The sequence below is a fragment of the Thalassophryne amazonica genome, chromosome 9 (genome assembly GCF_902500255.1).
Source record: "Thalassophryne amazonica chromosome 9, fThaAma1.1, whole genome shotgun sequence".
Classification (NCBI taxonomy): Eukaryota; Metazoa; Chordata; class Actinopteri; order Batrachoidiformes; family Batrachoididae; genus Thalassophryne; species Thalassophryne amazonica.
In genome coordinates this window covers 3,761,388-3,781,771 of record NC_047111.1, presented here as the reverse complement: position 1 = coordinate 3,781,771, position 20,384 = coordinate 3,761,388, and the positions used below count along the sequence as shown (strand labels likewise).

Genomic DNA, 20,384 nt, shown 5'->3' with positions numbered 1-20,384 from the left:
CTCTGCAGCCTGCAGCTGGCTCTGAGTGTGCCAGTGCTGCCCTTTGCAGCCTGCACCTGGCTCTGAGTGTACCTGTGCTGCCCTCCGCAGCCTCTACCTGGCTCTGAGTGTGCCAGTGCTGCCCTTTGCCAGTGCTGCTCTTTGCAACCCGCACCTGGCTCTGAGTGTGCCAGTGCTGCCCTTTGCAGCCTGCACCTGGCTCCGAGTGTGCCAGTACTGCCCTTTACAGCCTGCACCTGACTCTGAGTGTGCCAGTGCTGCCCTTTACAGCCTGCACCTGACTCTGAGTGTGCCAGTGCTGCTCTTTGCTGCCTGCACCTGGCTCTGAGTGTGCCTGTGCCAGGAACAGAACTTGAACTGTCCATCACTAACTTTTTTTTTATGTCTGTGAGCATTAAGCCTTTTTTTTTTTTTTTTTTTTTTTTGAAAATGTGTGGACAGGTTGTTTTTGATGAAAAGAAGCTTCTCTGTGTACAGGACACAAATACATATCGCAAATGTTTTTTTCCCCCAAAGGTGGAACATGTAATATTGGAGGAGCACGGTATGCGTGCACATACACACATGGTGTCGTGTGGCATATCTGCAACACACTGAGGCAAAACAGAGTAATTTTAACATGATTTTATTTTATTTTTTTCTTTGTGGCTTATGGGATAATTTACTCACATTCAGGCAGAATAGCAGATGCCTGTGGTAAATTAACTGTTAATGAGGCGAAGCGACTCAACTTCTGGCGCAAATTGCAGCTTGTGGAGGCAAGTGGGGGGTCCGAATGTAGCACCACAGACATTCAACAAGCGGATTACACCTGTAGCAGACCAAGCAGGACTCCCATCGACCTGAACACCCACACCAAAGGCTGAAACTCACCAACCTGATGGACAATCTCCGCTGCTGAAACCCTGACCCTGAACTAAGTTCTGATGGAGGAACTGGCGCAAAGTGCCGAAGTCACAGAGGAACTTTTATCAACCACAACAAGGAATTAAAGTATTTTCAGATGTTGTGTTTCCAAGCTATTATTTACTGTATGTGAATTTACTCCCCATGATGGACGGCAGCTTTCAGCCAATCAATGGACAGCATTGACGGATGTATTTCGACTTTAGAGTAAATTACATTAAAGCCTGTATCAATCCATAAATTAGCCACATCATTGTTTAAGCTGCGGTGTTCAAAACATATGAAAAAAATAGCATCTTATAGTCCGGAAATTACAGAGCGTGTACGTGAAAATCCCACATTGAGAGGTTGACGTCACGCTGCAGTAAAGGGGTATCGGATGTCGTAGTATCAGAGATGTTTTATGACTACAAGTACGAGTAAATGAATACGGGATTGGGCATCGGGATCGGTGCGTCCCGAATTCACACCTGGTCAAAATGACTGAAAGTATCATTAATTTGTTTTTCTCCCTTGTAGGACTGTGAGGACCCAAACCCTTTGATCCGAGCTCTGGCTGTCCGCACCATGGGTTGTATTCGTGTGGATAAGATCACAGAGTATCTGTGTGAGCCACTAAGGAAGTGCCTGAAGGATGAAGATCCATATGTGAGAAAGACAGCTGCTGTTTGTGTGGCTAAACTTCATGACATCAATGCCCAGATGGTAGAGGACCAAGGCTTCCTGGACTCCCTGAGGGATCTAATTGCTGACTCCAATCCCATGGTAGGAACTACACCACTTATTTTCAAACATGGGTTTCTTTCAGTGTTTTAGCATTTCTGCCAAAGTGGCCTATATGGTTGGACCTATAGCAGTTACCTTGAGGCAGTGGCTGTAGCAGTGCCAGTGCACCCTTCCAGTCACAGCATGGAGTTGTTTTCCTGTAACATGCCCTTCCATCAAAGTTGATAATTATATTACTAATCAGCTGACTCATTTATAATCAAATAAGATTCTGATAAATATGAGTATAAGGCTGTTTATTAAGAAGAATTTCGTCCAACAATTTCACAGTCTACATTTCCGCGACTTCCCCATTTTCAGCTGTAGTCAGTAGTGGTGACTGTATTAGGTGGCCTGTACCTACTGTTATGACTAAATTCCTTCAGATTAGTGACAATGTCTTCCTGATAGCAACTGCTGTTAGATTAGATTAGATTAGACTAGATAGAACTGTATTAATCTCTTGGGAAGACTCCCTCAGGGCTGAGAGCTGAGAGCACCATATGCACACAAAACGACTCTTTTAAGAGCCACCGCAATGCGACACGAGTGTGCTCCTGTGTGTATGCATTGAAAAATGAGAAAATTTAACATGAACAATCAAACTTGAAACGAAATGACCGCAACCAGGGGAGGTGATGGTCTACTGGTTAAGGCATTGGGCTTGAGACCAGAACATCCTTGGTTTAAATCCCAGCCTGACTGGAAAATCACTAAGGGCCCTTGGGCAAGGTCTCTAATCCCCTGTTGCTCCCGGTGTGTAGTGAGAACCTTGTATGGCAGGACCCTGACATCGGGGTGAATGTGAGGCATTATTTGTAAAGCGCTTTGAGCGTCTGATGCAGATGGAAAAGCATGATATAAATGCAGTTCATTTACCATTTCACAGAGTATCACAAATAGAAGTAAGAAACAGTTTGCAAAAGATAAATGTAAATACCAGAACTACTGGCTTACTGGCTACAACTGCTCCTGTCCTTCCTGTCTTCCTGTTTCTGCTCCTCCCCCTGAGTGAGGAGTTGTACAGCCTGATGGCCTGAGGGTCAAAGGAGTTTTTCAGTCTGCTGGTCCTGCACTTGGGAAGGAGCAATCTGTGGCTGAAGAGGCTCCTCTGGTTGCTGATGACGGTGTGTAGAGGCTGACTGGCATTGTCCATAATGTCCAGCAGTTTAACCCTTTAATGGTCAACTCAACCGTTGACTGGATAACTGAAGACTGGATATCACACAGTGGACCAGCACCAGCAGAGGGCATAACACCCCAAATCATCACTGACTGGAAACTTCACAGTGGAGTTCAAGCAGCTTAGATTCTGTGCCTCTCCACTCTTCCTCCAGACTCTGGGGTCTTGATTTCCAAATGAAATGCAAAATTACCTTTCATCTGAAAAGGACTTTGGACCACTGAGTAATAGGGCCATTTCTTTTTCTCCTGAGCCCAGGTAAGACTCTTCTGACATTGCCTCTGGTTCAGGAGTGGCTTGACACAAGGAATGTGACAAATTAAAACATTTCCTGGGCACGTGTGCATGGTGTCTTTTAATGCACTGACTTCAGCCTCAGTCCACTCCTTCTTCCTGAATCGATTTTGCTTGACAATCTTCCCTGTTGCTTGTGCCTCTTTTCAATCAATCAATCAATTTTTTTATATAGCGCCAAATCACAACAAACAGTTGCCCCAAGGCGCTTTATATTGTAAGGCAAGGCCATACAATAATTATGTAAAACCCCAACGGTCAAAACGACCCCCTGTGAGCAAGCACTTGGCTACAGTGGGAAGGAAAAACTCCCTTTTAACAGGAAGAAACCTCCAGCAGAACCAGGCTCAGGGAGGGGCAGTCTTCTGCTGGGACTGGTTGGGGCTGAGGGAGAGAACCAGGAAAAAGACATGCTGTGGAGGGGAGCAGCGATCAATCACTAATGATTAAATGCAGAGTGGTGCATACAGAGCAAAAAGAGAAAGAAACAGTGCATCATGGGAACCCCCCAGCAGTCTACGTCTATAGCAGCATAACTAAGGGATGGTTCAGGGTCACCTGATCCAGCCCTAACTATAAGCTTTAGCAAAAAGGAAAGTTTTAAGCCTAATCTTAAAAGTAGAGAGGGTGTCTGTCTCCCTGATCTGAATTGGGAGCTGGTTCCACAGGAGTGGAGCCTGAAAGCTGAAGGCTCTGCCTCCCATTCTACTCTTACAAACCCTAGGAACTACAAGTAAGCCTGCAGTCTGAGAGCGAAGCGCTCTATTGGGGTGATATGGTACTATGAGGTCCCTAAGATAAGATGGGACCTGATTATTCAAAACCTTATAAGTAAGAAGAAGAATTTTAAATTCTATTCTAGAATTAACAGGAAGCCAATGAAGAGAGGCCAATATGGGTGAGATATGCTCTCTCCTTCTAGTCCCCGTCAGTACTCTAGCTGCAGCATTTTGAATCCTCTTTTCTGACCACATTTTTTATTTCCAGTTAACTTTCCATGAATGTTCTTTGATCCAGCACTCCTTGAACAGGCAGCCCTTTCAGCTATGTTTTATCGGACTTGTGGATGGTGTCAGTGATCATCTTTTGGACAATTGTGAAGTCAGTAGAACAAAAGTGTGGCACACGTCTGTCTCCATGCTGACGTTTATATGTTTTTGAAGAGTCCAGGATCTATGAGAGTGTTGTGTTTTACTCCACACTCCAGCTGACTCTGTGGGTTTGCTTCATTTCCACTGACAGCAGTCCTTGTCTGTGGAATGTGGAGAGAGTTCTGGAACAGCTGGTGGTTTTCCCAATAAAACTACAAGAATGAAGCACGGTGGTACCTGTGCCTGTGCAACCCACTTTGTGTGGACATGCAGAGCCTCAAACTGGTCTCAGTAACCAGGTGCAGGTGATTTCAGTGAGTAACACCTGAGAGTCCTGTCTTACCGCTCATCGAGCCACAGCAAAAGAAAACACTCACTCGTACATCTTCGTTGTGAGGTTGATGACGTGTTGAGATGGTGGCTGAGTCAGCAGTCGTCCTGTGACCGAGCATGCCGTCAGTGTTGTAACATCACCGGAAATCATGTGACCTCTGTGCCCTTTAGGTCGTGGCCAATGCAGTTGCAGCTCTGTCGGAGATCAGTGAGTCTCATCCCAACAGCAACCTGCTGGACCTTAATCCCCAGAACATCAACAAGCTGCTGACAGCCCTCAATGAATGCACAGAGTGGGGACAGATCTTCATCCTCGACTGCCTGTCCAACTACAACCCCAAGGATGAACGCGAGGCTCAAAGGTAGCTCACACTCACTGGGATTTCACTCTGCCAACAGCCAGTCACAGCTCAGAACAGCACACTTCACTGAATCACCATCATGATGTCAGCCAGTATTCTAAGAAATCAGTATCAGTCGAGTGGCACCATTAAAATGCAGATCTTTTTCTCCTCTCCATCTATGAAGATCATGAAGATAGTGTGTTGCCCTTGGGGATCCACACGCACTAGATTGGCTAGCGTTTATAAAATAGGAGTTCCATTTCATCCGTCCTGACCGCCAGAGGGCGGTGCTGAAAGCACTGAATGATCCCTTCGCGCATGCGCAGTTCGAGTAATAATACCAAAATAGTCACCTTCTGACACCACGGATGACCAATCACAGTGTATATAAGGATATGTCATCCGAGGCTCTGTTCCTTTTTTCTTCTTGCGCGCGGTTCGCTACTGTTGGCGTCCGCCAGTTTGTGCTGGATATTTATTGTGGTCTTGCCGTCGTTGGACAACCCTTTCGCCTTTCCTTTGGCAGGAGCAGCGTTTTTTGCCTTCCTGGACGGTGCTTGTTACTGCAGTAAGTGTCTCTTTTATTCACCATTACCGGTGACAGCAGCGTGTTCGCCCCCTCTTGCATGAGTATATGGATGTGCATATGTTGTTTCGAGCTACCTGGGTTAGCCTTTGGTCCTGTTGTTGTTTAGTTTTTTTTCTATTACCGGTGACGGCAGCGTAAGCACCCCTTCTCCCGATTTTGAGCCTATTTCTGTTTAAGGCTAACAGTGTTGGCCTCCTTTTGTTGTTTAGTTTTTGCTAATAACGGTGATGGCAGCGTGAGCACCCCCTCTCCCGGTTTTGAGCCTGGTTACATTGAAAGCTAACTTTGTTATACTTTGTTTTTTGTTTGGCCGGTTTCTGCCATTACTGGTGACAGCAGCGTGAGCGTCCCCTCTCCCGGTTTTGGTCTACTACGCTTATTAGCCTTTTTTTGGTTTGTGTCTTTGGCTACTTCTGGTGATGGCGGCGTGCGTGCTCCCCTATCCCAGTTTTTTTTTTTTTTTTTTGGCCTGCATTTTGTCACAGCTAATGGAGTTGGTCTCCTGTTTCGCTATTACTAGTGATGGCAGCGTTCGCGCCCCCTTTCCCGGTGCTGGCATTTATTCTAAAGACTGCTAGCCGTGTGGATTCACCTGTTGAGCGGTCTGGATTATGGTCGGCTCCCACTGCTGCACTGCTTGTGGGCTCGCACTCCGAGCAGATGACGGTCATGACCTGTGCCCAGCTTGTCTCGGGCTTGACCACCTGACAGAGGCGCTGTCAGAACATCCCTGTATGAACTGCAGTTACATGCCTCGTGCTGTGAGAGTGGCTCGGCTGCACCCTCAACAAGAGGCCGACCAGCTCCCGCCTTCGATGCAGGTGACTGCGCCCAGGCATTCAAAGCGTCGGAGTTAGGTCACTGCTACCGTGGCTCCTCCTAAGAAGAAGCGGGTCAAAGCCGATCAAGGCCTTGCTGCACGGGTAGAGCAGCTGTCTGCAGAATTGGCTGAGATGAAGTCATTGTTGCAAGTCCGGCAGCTGGAAGCTACCTTGCCTGAGACGGGGGCTTCTCCTCCTATGCCTGAGTTGGTGGTGGAGGAGGATGTATTGTGTCTCGGCCTCTCATTTTTTGGTGGAAGCGGAGACTCGGTCATCTCTTGCTGCTGAAACGGGTTTGTTCGGCTCATCTCAAAGTGCAGTCAGTGAGTCGAGCGATGCTGCTGTGCAGGATGTTATGCATAGGGCCTTAAGTCTCCTGCAGTTAGATATTCCAGTGGCAGAGGAGGCTGCCCCTGGGTCGCTTTTTTCAGACGTGGGCGTGCGCCCACTGCCTTTTCTGTTCCCCCATCGGTGGACTATTTGAGGGGATTGCACACATGTTGGTGGGATCCTCGAGCCTTATCACGTCGTTTGGCAGACAGTCGAGCGTTGGCCTCTATGAATGAGTCCGCCAGGGCCGGTGATTGTCTGTCCCCCTGACAGTATACCTCATCTTCTCCAGTTTAAACAAATACAGCGTATTTCTATTCTACTCAGTAAAAGTTGGAGGGTTACAGTCTTTCCACTTCATCAAAATTTGTCTTCTGGTTACAAGTGTGGTGAAAGCCAGACAACGTTGTGTGTGGTTTTTCTGAATTAGGGTTTGTGTCACCACACCAAATACAGCTGGGAAGGCGGATAAGTTCTAGTCTCTACCTATAATTTTACAGAAAGTACCGAATATCAGCAGCCACAAATTTGATAACCTTGGTCATTCCCAAAGCGTGTGAATTAAAGTCGCATCAGATTGTTTGCAACAATCACACATAGGTTTTTTGTTGGGTAAAAATGGGTCCAGTGTAGTTTGTGGAAGATTTTAAATTGCATGACAGTATGTTTCATACAAGTTGAGGATGTATATATATTCTCCCAATCATTTTTGACCAAAGGGTCTCTGGAATGCCATGCCAAGCTTCTCCTCCCACTTGCTTTTGAGGGAATTTAAAGTGGTCGAAGCTTCTCACATTAATAGGGAATAAATGTCACTCATCTTCCTCTTTCTGGATGATCTGAGATTATTAATTTGATCCAGGAGTGTGCTTTGAGGTTCAAAAAGAAACTGTGTGAAGGCTACGGATCTGTAAGTATCTAAAGAAGTGAGCCCTTGGGATTCCAAATCTTAGGACAACCTGTTCAAATGAGGGGAACAAGCCATTTATGAACATACCTCTAAATGAACAGACCCCGTGTTTAGACCAAGCACCAAACAAAGCTTCTGCTAAGGGTGGCATTAAAGCATGATTTTTTTTTTTTCAATGGGAGCAAGTAATGAGAGTTGACAAAGTTTTGTCTAAACTGTTTCCATATCTTAAAAGAGTGAACAACAACCGGGTTTGAAGAATAATTAATTAGAGGCTCTGGATATGGTTGAGAAGAACCCAACAAATAGGTAATGAAGTGTTGTGTAGAGTCTTTCTCTAGAATGAGCCAGTCAGGTGCAGCTGTTGTTTCATCATTAACCATCCAATAAGACATCATTTTATTATTTGCTGCCCAGTAATTTGGTAAGCCAAGTCCTCCATGCTGTCTAGGTCTGTGTAATATGGCATTACCGATACGTGGTTTCTTTTTATTCCAAATAAAAGAGGAGAGCTTTATATCTAAGGAGATGAAAAGTGTTTTGGTGAAACATGAAACAGGAACACTGAACGTTGTAAAGATGTTTGGCCAATAGATTAATCATCCATGTATTTTTAATGTATTTACAATTATATTATGTACTTACATCGAACTTACAAAATAAAATCATGCATTCACACTTTTAATAAAAAGATGACTTACCGCCCCCTGCTGGAATGGTGTGTGAGTTCAGAATGTAGTTAGGAATGTCCATCCAACTAATAATTCTCCAAAAATATTAGTCCTGTCAATGTCTCATTTTGAGGGTGTTAATCCTTGACCCAAAATACATAAATATACCAAACGGCACATGTCAGCTCTCCCCTGTTTCTGTGTGATCGACGTTGCATGCACACACACACACACACACACACACACACACACACACACACACACACACACACACACACACACACACACACACACACACACACACACACACACACACACACACACACACACACACACACACACACACACACACACACACACACACACACACAGAGGCCACTTGGCTCTGATAATGTAGATAAACCTCTGAGTGCAGAGATGACTGTGTATTTTCTGCCTGTTGATAAAGGTTCTGTTTTTAATTTTCTTTCTGTTCTGCTGCTCCTGTGATTCAAGCTGCTGTTCATCACTTTTCTCATGGATGCACAAAGCTATGAAGTCACTTTCACAGAAGATACATTTCCTGGAAACGAACTAAAATGTGACTGTTGTGTAGGGATGTGTATTGGTAAGATTTTATTGACATTGATGCCATTATTAATTCTGCTTATTGATCTGATTCCTTATCAATTCCCTTATTGATGCCTCTTGTGAATTTTTTGTGTACTAAAAGTAGGTTTTACAGGTTTTCTGTGTCAACATTTTATTGAGTATTAAAGTAAATAAATATGAAATTGGTCACTGGATCCTTGATCTCTGGAGATAAATAAAAATAAATAAAATCTGTAGTTTTTGTCAAAAGCATTTCTTTCAGACATTTTGGCATGAAAGTCTCTCCGTACCTCTGTATTGAGCTCAGCCAGCTGCTGCACGTCAGCACAGGACGCTCATTTTGGGAGGAAAAAAAAAAACGTTTTGATTGATTGCAGTTCGTTTGTATTACAGCATTTGGAAAGAAGTGTCAGTTTATTTAAATGGTGTTAATCTGCACAAAAGTGACTCACAATTGACATATTCAGGGATGGAAAAACAAAAAAAGCTGAAACCCCAAATTACCCCCAACACCACCCGCACGAAAATGTTTGAATACTAGAAGCTCTGAAATGCAATCTGGGACTATTCCAGACAATAAACTGCAGTAAGTGCAGCATCCATTTAGTGAGAAAAAAACCCAACTTTCCTTATTCAGATTCATTCCAGTAGTATTCTGCTGTTACTAGGATGCAGCAGTTTTCTAGTTTGGCAGATAGTTCTGGAGGAAATCACTGAAGAAATTAACACATTGAAAATATGGTTTGACCAAAACAAATTCTCATTAAACTTAAATGAAACAGGGATGAAGTGGAGGTGTAAGAGTCACTAGGTGTTCACAGGAAACATTTATTTCTATATTGATTTATTTATGTTCATTGTTAGTTGGTTTTATATTTTCTGTTGTGTTTTTAATCAGGTTTTTTTTTGTCTCTTTCTCTAAAATTGTATTGTAGCATTATTAGTTATTATGAGTTATTATTACTATTATTGTTGTTGTTATTAAAAATCTATTTAAGCATAAAAATTCAAAAAGAAAAAATACTATAGCACCTTCAACTGCACCACAGACTAAAACAGTTAAATGTGGTCTATTAAACATTAGGTCTCTCTCTTCTAAGTCCCTGTTGGTAAATGATATAATAATTGATCAACATATTGATTTATTCTGCCTTACAGAAACCTGGTTACAGCAGGATGAATATGTTAGTTTAAATGAGTCAACACCCCCGAGTCACACTAACTGTCAGAATGCTCGTAGCATGGGCCGAGGCGGAGGATTAGCAGCAATCTTCCATTCCAGCTTATTAATTAATCCAAAACCCAGACAGAGCTTTAATTCATTTGAAAGCTTGACTCTTAGTCTTGTCCATCCAAATTGGAAGTCCCAAAAACCAGTTTTATTTGTTATTATCTATCGTCCACCTGGTCGTTACTGTGAGTTTCTCTGTGAATTTTCAGACCTTTTGTCTGACTTAGTGCTTAGCTCAGATAAGATAATTATAGTGGGCAATTTTAACATCCACACAGATGCTGAGAATGACAGCCTCAACACTGCATTTAATCTATTATTAGACTCTATTGGCTTTGCTCAAAATGTAAATGAGTCCACCCACCACTTTAATCATATCTTAGATCTTGTTCTGACTTATGGTATGGAAATAGAAGACTTAACAGTATTCCCTGAAAACTCCCTTCTGTCTGATCATTTCTTAATAACATTTACATTTACTCTGATGGACTACCCAGCAGTGGGGAATAAGTTTCATTACACTAGAAGTCTAGTGTAATCTAGTCAGAAAGCGCTGTAACTAGGTTTAAGGATATGATTCCTTCTTTATGTTCTCTAATGCCATATACCAACACAGTGCAGAGTAGCTACCTAAACTCTGTAAGTGAGATAGAGTATCTCGTCAGTAGTTTTACATCCTCATTGAAGACAACTTTGGATGCTGTAGCTCCTCTGAAAAAGAGAGCTTTAAATCAGAAGTGCCTGACTCCGTGGTATAACTCACAAACTCGTAGCTTAAAGCAGATAACCCGTAAGTTGGAGAGGAAATGGCGTCTCACTAATTTAGAAGATCTTCACTTAGCCTGGAAAAAGAGTCTGTTGCTCTATAAAAAAGCCCTCCGTAAAGCTAGGACATCTTTCTACTCATCACTAATTGAAGAAAATAAGAACAACCCCAGGTTTCTTTTCAGCACTGTAGCCAGGCTGACAAAGAGTCAGAGCTCTATTGAGCTGAGTATTCCATTAACTTTAACTAGTAATGACTTCATGACTTTATTTGCTAACAAAATTTTAACTATTAGAGAAAAAATTACTCATAACCATCCCAAAGACGTATCGTTATCTTTGGCTGCTTTCAGTGATGCCGGTATTTGATTAGACTCTTTCTCTCCGATTGTTCTGTCTGAGTTATTTTCATTAGTTACTTCATCCAAACCATCAACATGTCTATTAGACCCCATTCCTACCAGGCTGCTCAAGGAAGCCCTACCATTATTTAATGCTTCGATCTTAAATATGATCAATCTATCTTTGTTAGTTGGCTATGTACCACAGGCTTTTAAGGTGGCAGTAATTAAACCATTACTTAAAAAGCCATCACTTGACCCAGCTATCTTAGCTAATTATAGGCCAATCTCCAACCTTCCTTTTCTCTCAAAAATTCTTGAAAGGGTACTTGTAAAACAGCTAACTGATCATCTGCAGAGGAATGGTCTATTTGAAGAGTTTCAGTCAGGTTTTAGAATTCATCATAGTACAGAAACAGCATTAGTGAAGGTTACAAATGATCTTCTTATGGCCTCGGACAGTGGACTCATCTCTGTGCTTGTTCTGTTAGACCTCAGTGCTGCTTTTGATACTGTTGACCATAAAATTTTATTACAGAGATTAGAGCATGCCATAGGTATTAAAGGCACTGCGCTGCGGTGGTTTGAATCATATTTGTCTAATAGATTACAATTTGTTCATGTAAATGGGGAATCTTCTTCACAGACTAAAGTTAATTATGGAGTTCCACAAGGTTCTGTGCTAGGACCAATTTTATTCACTTTATACATGCTTCCCTTAGGCAGTATTATTAGACGGTATTGCTTAAATTTTCATTGTTACGCAGATGATACCCAGCTTTATCTATCCATGAAGCCAGAGGACACACACCAATTAGCTAAACTGCAGGATTGTCTTACAGACATAAAGACATGGATGACTTCTAATTTCCTGCTTTTAAACTCAGATAAAACTGAAGTTATTGTACTTGGCCCCACAAATCTTAGAAACATGGTGTCTAACCAGATCCTTACTCTGGATGGCATTACCCTGACCTCTGGTAATACTGTGAGAAATCTTGGAGTCATTTTTGATCAGGATATGTCATTCAAAGCGCATATTAAACAAATATGTAGGACTGCTTTTTTGCATTTACGCAATATCTCTAAAATTAGAAAGGTCTTGTCTCAGAGTGATGCTGAAAAACTAATTCATGCATTTATTTCCTCTAGGCTGGACTATTGTAATTCATTATTATCAGGTTGTCCTAAAAGTTCCCTAAAAAGCCTTCAGTTAATTCAAAATGCTGCAGCTAGAGTGCTAACGGGGACTAGAAGGAGAGAGCATATCTCACCCATATTGGCCTCTCTTCATTGGCTTCCTGTTAATTCTAGAATAGAATTTAAAATTCTTCTTCTTACTTATAAGGTTTTGAATAATCAGGTCCCATCTTATCTTAGGGACCTCGTAGTACCATATCACCCCAGTAGAGCGCTTCGCTCTCAGACTGCAGGCTTACTTGTAGTTCCTAGGGTTTGTAAGAGTAGAATGGGAGGCAGAGCCTTCAGCTTTCAGGCTCCTCTCCTGTGGATCCAGCTCCCAATTCAGATCAGGGAGACAGACACCCTCTCTACTTTTAAGATTAGGCTTAAAACTTTCCTTTTTGCTAAAGCTTATAGTTAGGGCTGGATCAGGTGACCCTGAACCATCCCGTAGTTATGCTGCTATAGACGTAGACTGTTGGGGGGTTCCCATGATGCACTGTTTCTTTCTCTTTTTGCTCTGTATGCACCACTCTGCATTTAATCATTAGTGATTGATCTCTGCTCCCCTCCTCAGCATGTCTTTTTCCTGGTTCTCTCCCTCAGCCCCAACCAGTCCCAGCAGAAGACTGCCCCTCCCTGAGCCTGGTTCTGCTGGAGGTTTCTTCCTGTTAAAAGGGAGTTTTTCCTTCCCACTGTAGCCAAGTGCTTGCTCACAGGGGGTCGTTTTGACCGTTGGGGTTTTACATAATTATTGTATGGCCTTGCCTTACAATATAAAGCGCCTTGGGGCAACTGTTTGTTGTGATTTGGCGCTATATAAAAAAAAATTGAATTGAATTAATATATCAACAAAAATAAATTGAAAAAATATTACAATTTGTAATACATTTGACTCTTTTATGACAACAAACGCTGAGCCATTAATTATTATATGGAAAACAAATGCACACAAACGTGATGACAGCTGCAACAACTTAATGCTAACTTTAACATTGAAAATGCCATAGACATGCTAGCACGTTAGCATTGGTCCCATTTTTAAGTTATAAAATACATCTATCAACTGTTTCAGAAGACCATAACAGGTCGGTTTAACATAAAAAGGTAAATAATACTCAGACATATGCGCTTTGGGGTTTTAGCAGGGTTAAATTTAGATAAAGCGAAATAAAATAATGAATCAATGAAGCAGTAGATTGAAGCACTGCTTTGATCTGCGAATCACTGCTTCGATTGGTTCAAGGTTCAGAACAAAGCTGCACTGCAGAAAATTTGATTACAGACCCTCTGCAGTTCTGTAATCAGTGTAGAGAAATGATCATTTTCCTGACAAACACCCCCAAAAACAACGGCCACTCTGAAGGACCGATAAGGGAATCGTTAAGCAAAAAGGTTATTGATGTCGGTGGATCGAATCATTTCTTAACGATACCCGAAAGGAACTGGTTCTCGATACCCATCCCTAATCCTGACTAGTCTCCCAGTTCCTGCTGCTGAAAAACATCCCCACAGCATGATGCTGCCACCACCATGCTTCACTGTAGGGATGGTGGCTGGTTTCCTCCAAACATGACGCCAAAGAGTTCAATCTTTGTCTCATCAGACCAGAGAATTTTGTTTTCCCTGGTCTGAGAGTCCTTCAGGTGCCTTTTGTCAAACTCCAGGTGGGCTGCCATGTGCCTTTTACTAAGGAGTGGCTTCCGTCTGGTCACTCTACCATACAGGCCTGATTGGTGGATTGCTGTAGAGATGGTTGTCCGTCTGGAAGGTTCTCCTCTCTCCACAGAGGAATGGAGCTCTGACAGAGTGACCATCGGGTTCTTGGTCACCTAAGGCCCTTCTCCCCGATTGCTCAGTTTAGATGGGCGGCCAGTTCTATGAAGAGTCCTGGTGGATCTGAACTTCTTCCATTTTCAGATGATGGAGGCCACTGTGCTCATTAGGACCTTCAAAGATTTGTGCCTCGAGACAATCCTGTCTCAGAGGTCTACAGACAATTACATTGAATTCATGCTTGGTTTATGCTCTGACTGTCAACCGTGGGACCTTATATGTAGACAGGTGTGTCTTTCCAAATCACATCTAATTAGCTGAATTTACCCCAGGTGGACTCCAATTAAGCTGCAGAAACATCTCAAGGATGATCAGTGGAAACAGGAGGCACCTGAGCTCAATTTTAAGCTTCACGACAAAGGCTGTAAATAGTTTATTTTTAATTTTTAATAAATTTGCAAAATTCAAAAAACAAGATGGGGTATTGCCTGTAGAATTGTGAGGAAGAACATGAATTTTATCCATTGTGGAATAAGGCCGTAACATAAAATGTGTAAAAAGTGAAGTGCTGTGAATACTTTCCAGATTCACTGTAATAAAACAATACCACTTACTTACTGCACATCACATTACTTGTTATTAATTTGACATTTTATATGAATTCATGTAAGATTTCACAGATGGGATGTTCACCAAATAGCAACACTGCCTATAATGATTTTTATTCTGTGCAGAGTGATGCTGCATGACATGACCTAATTTCACAAATAAATGGTAAATGGACTGCATTTATATAGCGCTTTTCCATCTGCATCAGACGCTCAAAGCGCTTTACAATTATGCCTCACATTCACCCCAATGTCAAACTTAAAGCGGAATGTCTCGACTCACACGTTACGTGACTAGTCATAAAATAAATAAATAAACATGCGGCAGAGTAAATTCATCCAACATGAGTGACAAGAGCTGTTGTCCAGTTTAAAACATTTTGTGAAAGAGTTTCCACTTACTGTCTGTGTCATGGTGTTAAAGTGTCTGACGCAGCTCTCTGCTGCGCACACATTACACACACTGTAGCACACAGCAGCAAACACTGCATCCATCCACCATTTGTTTTTAACATGAACATTATTTATGACTAATATAACAACAAACGACATGAGATACAATAACATCATGAAATCTGAAGTGTGCATCATACACGTGTGCACACAGTTGTTGGTACCTCTATATTTTATGTATACATTTTAATGTATGGTTCGAAATCAATGCAAACAAAGAAACTGTTTTATCAAAAAAAAAATTTTTTGTTAATGTCCAAGGTTGTTTGGCAACAAGAACAAAATGCTTTCATACGTAAAGTGAAACAAAAACACTGACATAAAATGTATGCTTGACACAGTTATTGCCGCTGTTTGATGAATTTACAATAAATCACTTTTACAGCATTTATTTTTATTTATTTATTTATTTTTTGACAAGTCAAGGGATGGATACATGAACATTTCCAAGTCACTGAATATGTCTTATGAAGAAATACAAACAGTTTGGCACTCTATGGTAAATATGTGTGGAGTAGACAGTTCTCAAAACTGAGTGACTGTGCAAGAAGGAGAAGAGTGAAGAAAGCCACCAAGACACCCAAACAACCCAGAAGAAGTTATAGGCTTCTGTGGCTGTGATTAGAGAAATTGTTCACAGTGTAAATTGTGACTGTTGCATCTCCAGTTCTCCAGCTTCATGGTGGAGTGGCACAAACAAGAACTTTCTTAAAAAGATATTCTAAAAAGATCTTAAAAATTTCAGCTACAGTTTGCCAGAAGGTACATGAGAGATGCAAGCCTAGATTTCCTCTGCTAGTAGCCTACTTATGCAGAGGTGCTGATACAAATGTTCTACTAGATAGATATTATGATATGCCATAACTTGGAATATTACACTGAACAAAAATGTAAATGCAACACTTTTGTTTTTGCTCCCATTTTTCCTGAGCTGAGCTCAAAGTTCTAAAAATTTTCTATATACACAAAAGACTTATTTCTCTCAAATACTGTTGACACATCTGTCTAAATCTGTGTTAGTGAGCACTTCTCCTTTGCTGAAATGATCCATCCCACCTCACAGGTGTGGCAGATCAAGATGCTGATTAGGCAGCTTGATTATTGCACAGGTGTGCCTTTAGGCTGGCCACAATAAAAGGCCACTCTGAAATGTTCAGTTTTATCACACAGCACAATGCCAGAGACGTCGCAAATTTAGAGGTAGTGTGCAGTTTGCATGCTGACTGCAGGAATGTCCACCAGAGCTGTTGCCCGTGAATTGAATGTTCATTTATCTACCATAAGCCGTCTCCAAAGGCGTTTCAGAGGATTTGGCAGTACATCCAACCAGCCTCACAACCGCAGACCACATGTAATCACATCAGCCCAGGACCTCCACATCCAGCATGTTCACCTCCAAGATGGTCTGAGACCAGCCACTCGGACAGCTGCTGAAACAATCGGTTTTCAGAACCAAAGAATTTCTGCACAAGCTGTCAGAAACCATCTCAGGGAAGCTCATCTGCATGCTTGTCGTCCTCATCGGGGTCTTGACCTGACTTCAGTTTGTCCTTGTAACCGACTTGAGCGGACAGATGCTCACATCCGATGGCGTTTAGCATGATGGAGAGGCGTTCTCTTCACAGATGAATTCACTGTTCAGGACAGATGGCAGACAGCATGTGTGGCATTGTGTGGGTGAGCAGTTTTCTGATGTCAGAGTTGTGGATTGAGTGGCCTGTGGTGGTGGTGGTGTGGTTCAAGGCATGGGCAGGCATATGAAAATTCAGTAAGGTATATCTTTTATATTATATTCCAATTCTAAGGTGGAACTAAGCACGTATACTAAGGTAAATCTAAAAAGGAAGAGTAAAATAGAAGAGTAGAAAAGAGTAGATTGGAGCCACTTAGGTGCCTTGTCTTGAGAACCAGGGATATGTTATGGACAGTGAACACAGGTTCATATTATTGATGGCATTTTGAATGTACAGAGATACTGTGAGGAGATCTTGACTGATTGTTGTGCCATTAATCCATGACCATCACCTCATGTTGCGGAATGATAACAGTTCACAGTTCCTGGAAGTTGAAAACATCACAGTTCTTGCATGGCCACCATATTCAACAGACATGTCACCCATTGAGCATGTTTGGGATGCTCTGGATCGGCGAATATGACAGCATGTTCCAGTTCCAGCCAATATCCAGCAACTACACACAGCCATTGAAGAGGAGTGGACCAACATTCCACAGGCCACAATCAACAACCTGATCAACTTGATGTGTTGCACTGTTTGAGGCAAATGATGGTCACACCAGATACTGACTGGTTTTCTGACACCCCCCCCAAATGAAGCAAAACTGCACATTTCATAGTGGCCTTTTATTGTGGCCAGCCTAAGGCACACCTGTGCAATAATCATGCTGTCTAATCAGCATCTTGATAAGCCACACCTGTGAGGTGGGATGGCTTATCTGAGCAAAGGAGAAGTGCTCACTAACACACATGTAGACAGATTTGTGAACAATATTTGAGAGAAATAGGTCTTTTGTGTATATACAAAATGTTTTAGAGATCTTTGAGTTCAGGTCATGAAAAATGGGAACAAAAACTTGTTGGTTTATATTTTCGTTCAGTGTATATATGGTGATATGCCACAATGTGTCATACAGGACATGTTTACTGTTGGATTTTTAAATAATTTATTTAAGTAAATGAGTAATTATTTGTACAGTTAAGTTACAAAAAGTTAAGTATGGAAAAAGTATGGAATTTTGAAATGAAAAATGTGTAGGAACCCTGAAAGCAGAGCCTGCTGAAGAGAAGAAACAAACCTTTAATTTGTCCCTGAAGGTCAGTTTTCTGTCCCCACACAGCATCTGTGAGCGTGTCACTCCCCGGCTCTCTCATGCCAACTCAGCAGTGGTCCTGTCAGCTGTCAAAGTGCTGATGAAGTTCTTAGAACTGCTTCCCAAGGACTCGGACTACTACAGCACCCTGCTGAAGAAGTTGTCCCCACCGCTGGTCACCCTGCTGTCTGGTGAGCCTGAGGTCCAGTATGTGGCACTGAGGAACATCAACCTCATTGTCCAGAAAAGGTCTGTATCTGCAACAGTCTAGATTTCATTGAGCTCATAGTAACATCATATTTATTTCATTCATTTAAAAGAAAAACAAAACAAAACAGAAAAGCAGAAATAAAGCATCTCCATTACCAGAATGAAAAGGAGCAGAGAGAAGAACAAGTCTTATATTTTCTGCCCCTTTTTACAATACAATCTTTCAATATCCAGCGTCATTTTTCAACATTATTTAACAGATTGTATTTCTTTAACTTGTCACATACCACTGACTTATTTCATAATTATGACCATTATTAAATAGATTACATCTCTGACAGGTTACATTTTTAAACTTAAAACATTTTATACATTATTAACAAATTACATTTTTTTTTTTAACTTCCTTACAGCCCACTAACTTATTTTATAGTTTCATACTTACTTAATACATCTAGTTTAATACGTTTTTTAAATAATTTAAGCGACCTTAATTCTTTAATTTCTTTGTTGGGATTGTTCCATAATTTTACACCATTTACTGCAATACTCCGTTCTTTTACTCTGGTTCTGTATCTTGGTTTTCTAAAGACTTCTATTCCTTTCAGTTTATAACTACTTACTCTTTTCTCAAACATATTTTGAATGTTTGTTGGTAAAGTATTTTTATTTGCTTGGTACATTGTTTGTAATATTTTCAAATCGACCAAATCACGAAATTTAAGTACCCTATACTTAATGAACAATGGATTAGATGGATCTCTAAAACCACTGTTGCTAATCACCCTTAAAGCCCTTTTCTGCAGAATAAACAAAGGTTGTATATAAGTTGTATATGTTGATCCCCAGATTTCTACACAATAAGTTAAATATGGGAAAATCAATGAATTGTACAATGTTAATAAACCATAACTATTTAATGAATATTTTACTTTATGCAAAACAGCAATGGCTTTCGCTATTTTTCCTTTTATGTAATTTATGTGTGACTTCCATGTAAGATCTTCATCAATTATGACTCCTAAAAATTTCATTTCTTTTACCCTTTGTATATCCATTCCATCTATTTGTAATGACACGTTTTTTTTTTTTTGCTCTGTCATTAAACAATATGAAATTTGTCTTATTAATATTTAGTGACAGTCTGTTTATATCAAACCAATGCTTAACCTTTTCCAATTCTGTTTTTATCACTTGTGCTACTTCCTGTATATCAGCGTTGTATCATCAGCAAATAAAATGCTACCAAGCACATTAGATACATTCACAAAATCATTGATATACAAAATAAACAGTTTGGGTCCAAGTACTGATCCTTGTGGTACTCCATAAGCAATATTACACAATTCTGATTTGATATTATTTATCTGAACAAACTGTTTTCTGTTTTCCAAGTACCTTTTTACCCACTGATGTGCAATACCTCTTATTCCATATTGTTGTAACTTGTGAAGCAATCTTGGTGGTCAATAACATCAAAAGCTTTTTTCAAGTCAATAAAAATACCTACAAAATAATCCTTATTTTCTATTGTTGTTGATATTTTCTCTATTAATTCCATAATTGCCATAGCTGTCGAATGTTTTGTTCTGAATCCATACTGAGCATTATTTAAAATATGTTTCTCAGTGAATTTATCCAACCTTGTCACAAAAACTTTTTCCATAATTTTAGAAAACTGTGGAAGCAATGATACTGGCCTGTAATTAGAGAATTTATGTTTGTCTTCATTTTTATATAATGGGACTACCTTGGCAATTTTCATTTCTTCTGGAAAAATCCCTGTTGACAGAGACAGATTGCAAATATAAGTAAATGGTTCAATAACAGTTTCTATTATACTTTTTACAGTCATCATGTCTAAATCTTCATGGTCAGTTGATCTTTTGCTTACACAGTTTTTTACAATATTTCTTATTTCATCTTTTTCCACATTGTCCAGGAAAATACTATTGACCGTATTTACAAGTGTATGTAATGTATCTTCTACTATTGGTTTATTTCCCACCAGACTTGATCCTACATTTGAAAAATAATCATTAAACCCATTTGCCACTTCTTTTATGTCATATATCTCTTTATTTTCTTTGACAAAGTAATTTGGAAAAGTTGCTTTCGCTCCATCACTTTCAATCACACTTTTTATAATTCCCCATGTTGC

The 20,384-nt window shown here is 40.9% G+C and overlaps 1 protein-coding gene across 1 annotated transcript in view; it reads left to right on the top strand.

Moving 5' to 3' along the window:
* The window catches only part of ap2b1 (adaptor related protein complex 2 subunit beta 1), a 267,540-nt gene that overhangs the window by 48,180 nt on the left and 198,976 nt on the right, over positions 1-20,384 (top strand). The window contains exons 5-7 of the mRNA XM_034177495.1: positions 1,426-1,671; positions 4,744-4,934; positions 18,041-18,262. Of these exons, the coding sequence (XP_034033386.1) occupies positions 1,426-1,671; positions 4,744-4,934; positions 18,041-18,262 (659 nt within the window). The remainder of the gene's footprint in view (positions 1-1,425; positions 1,672-4,743; positions 4,935-18,040; positions 18,263-20,384) is intronic.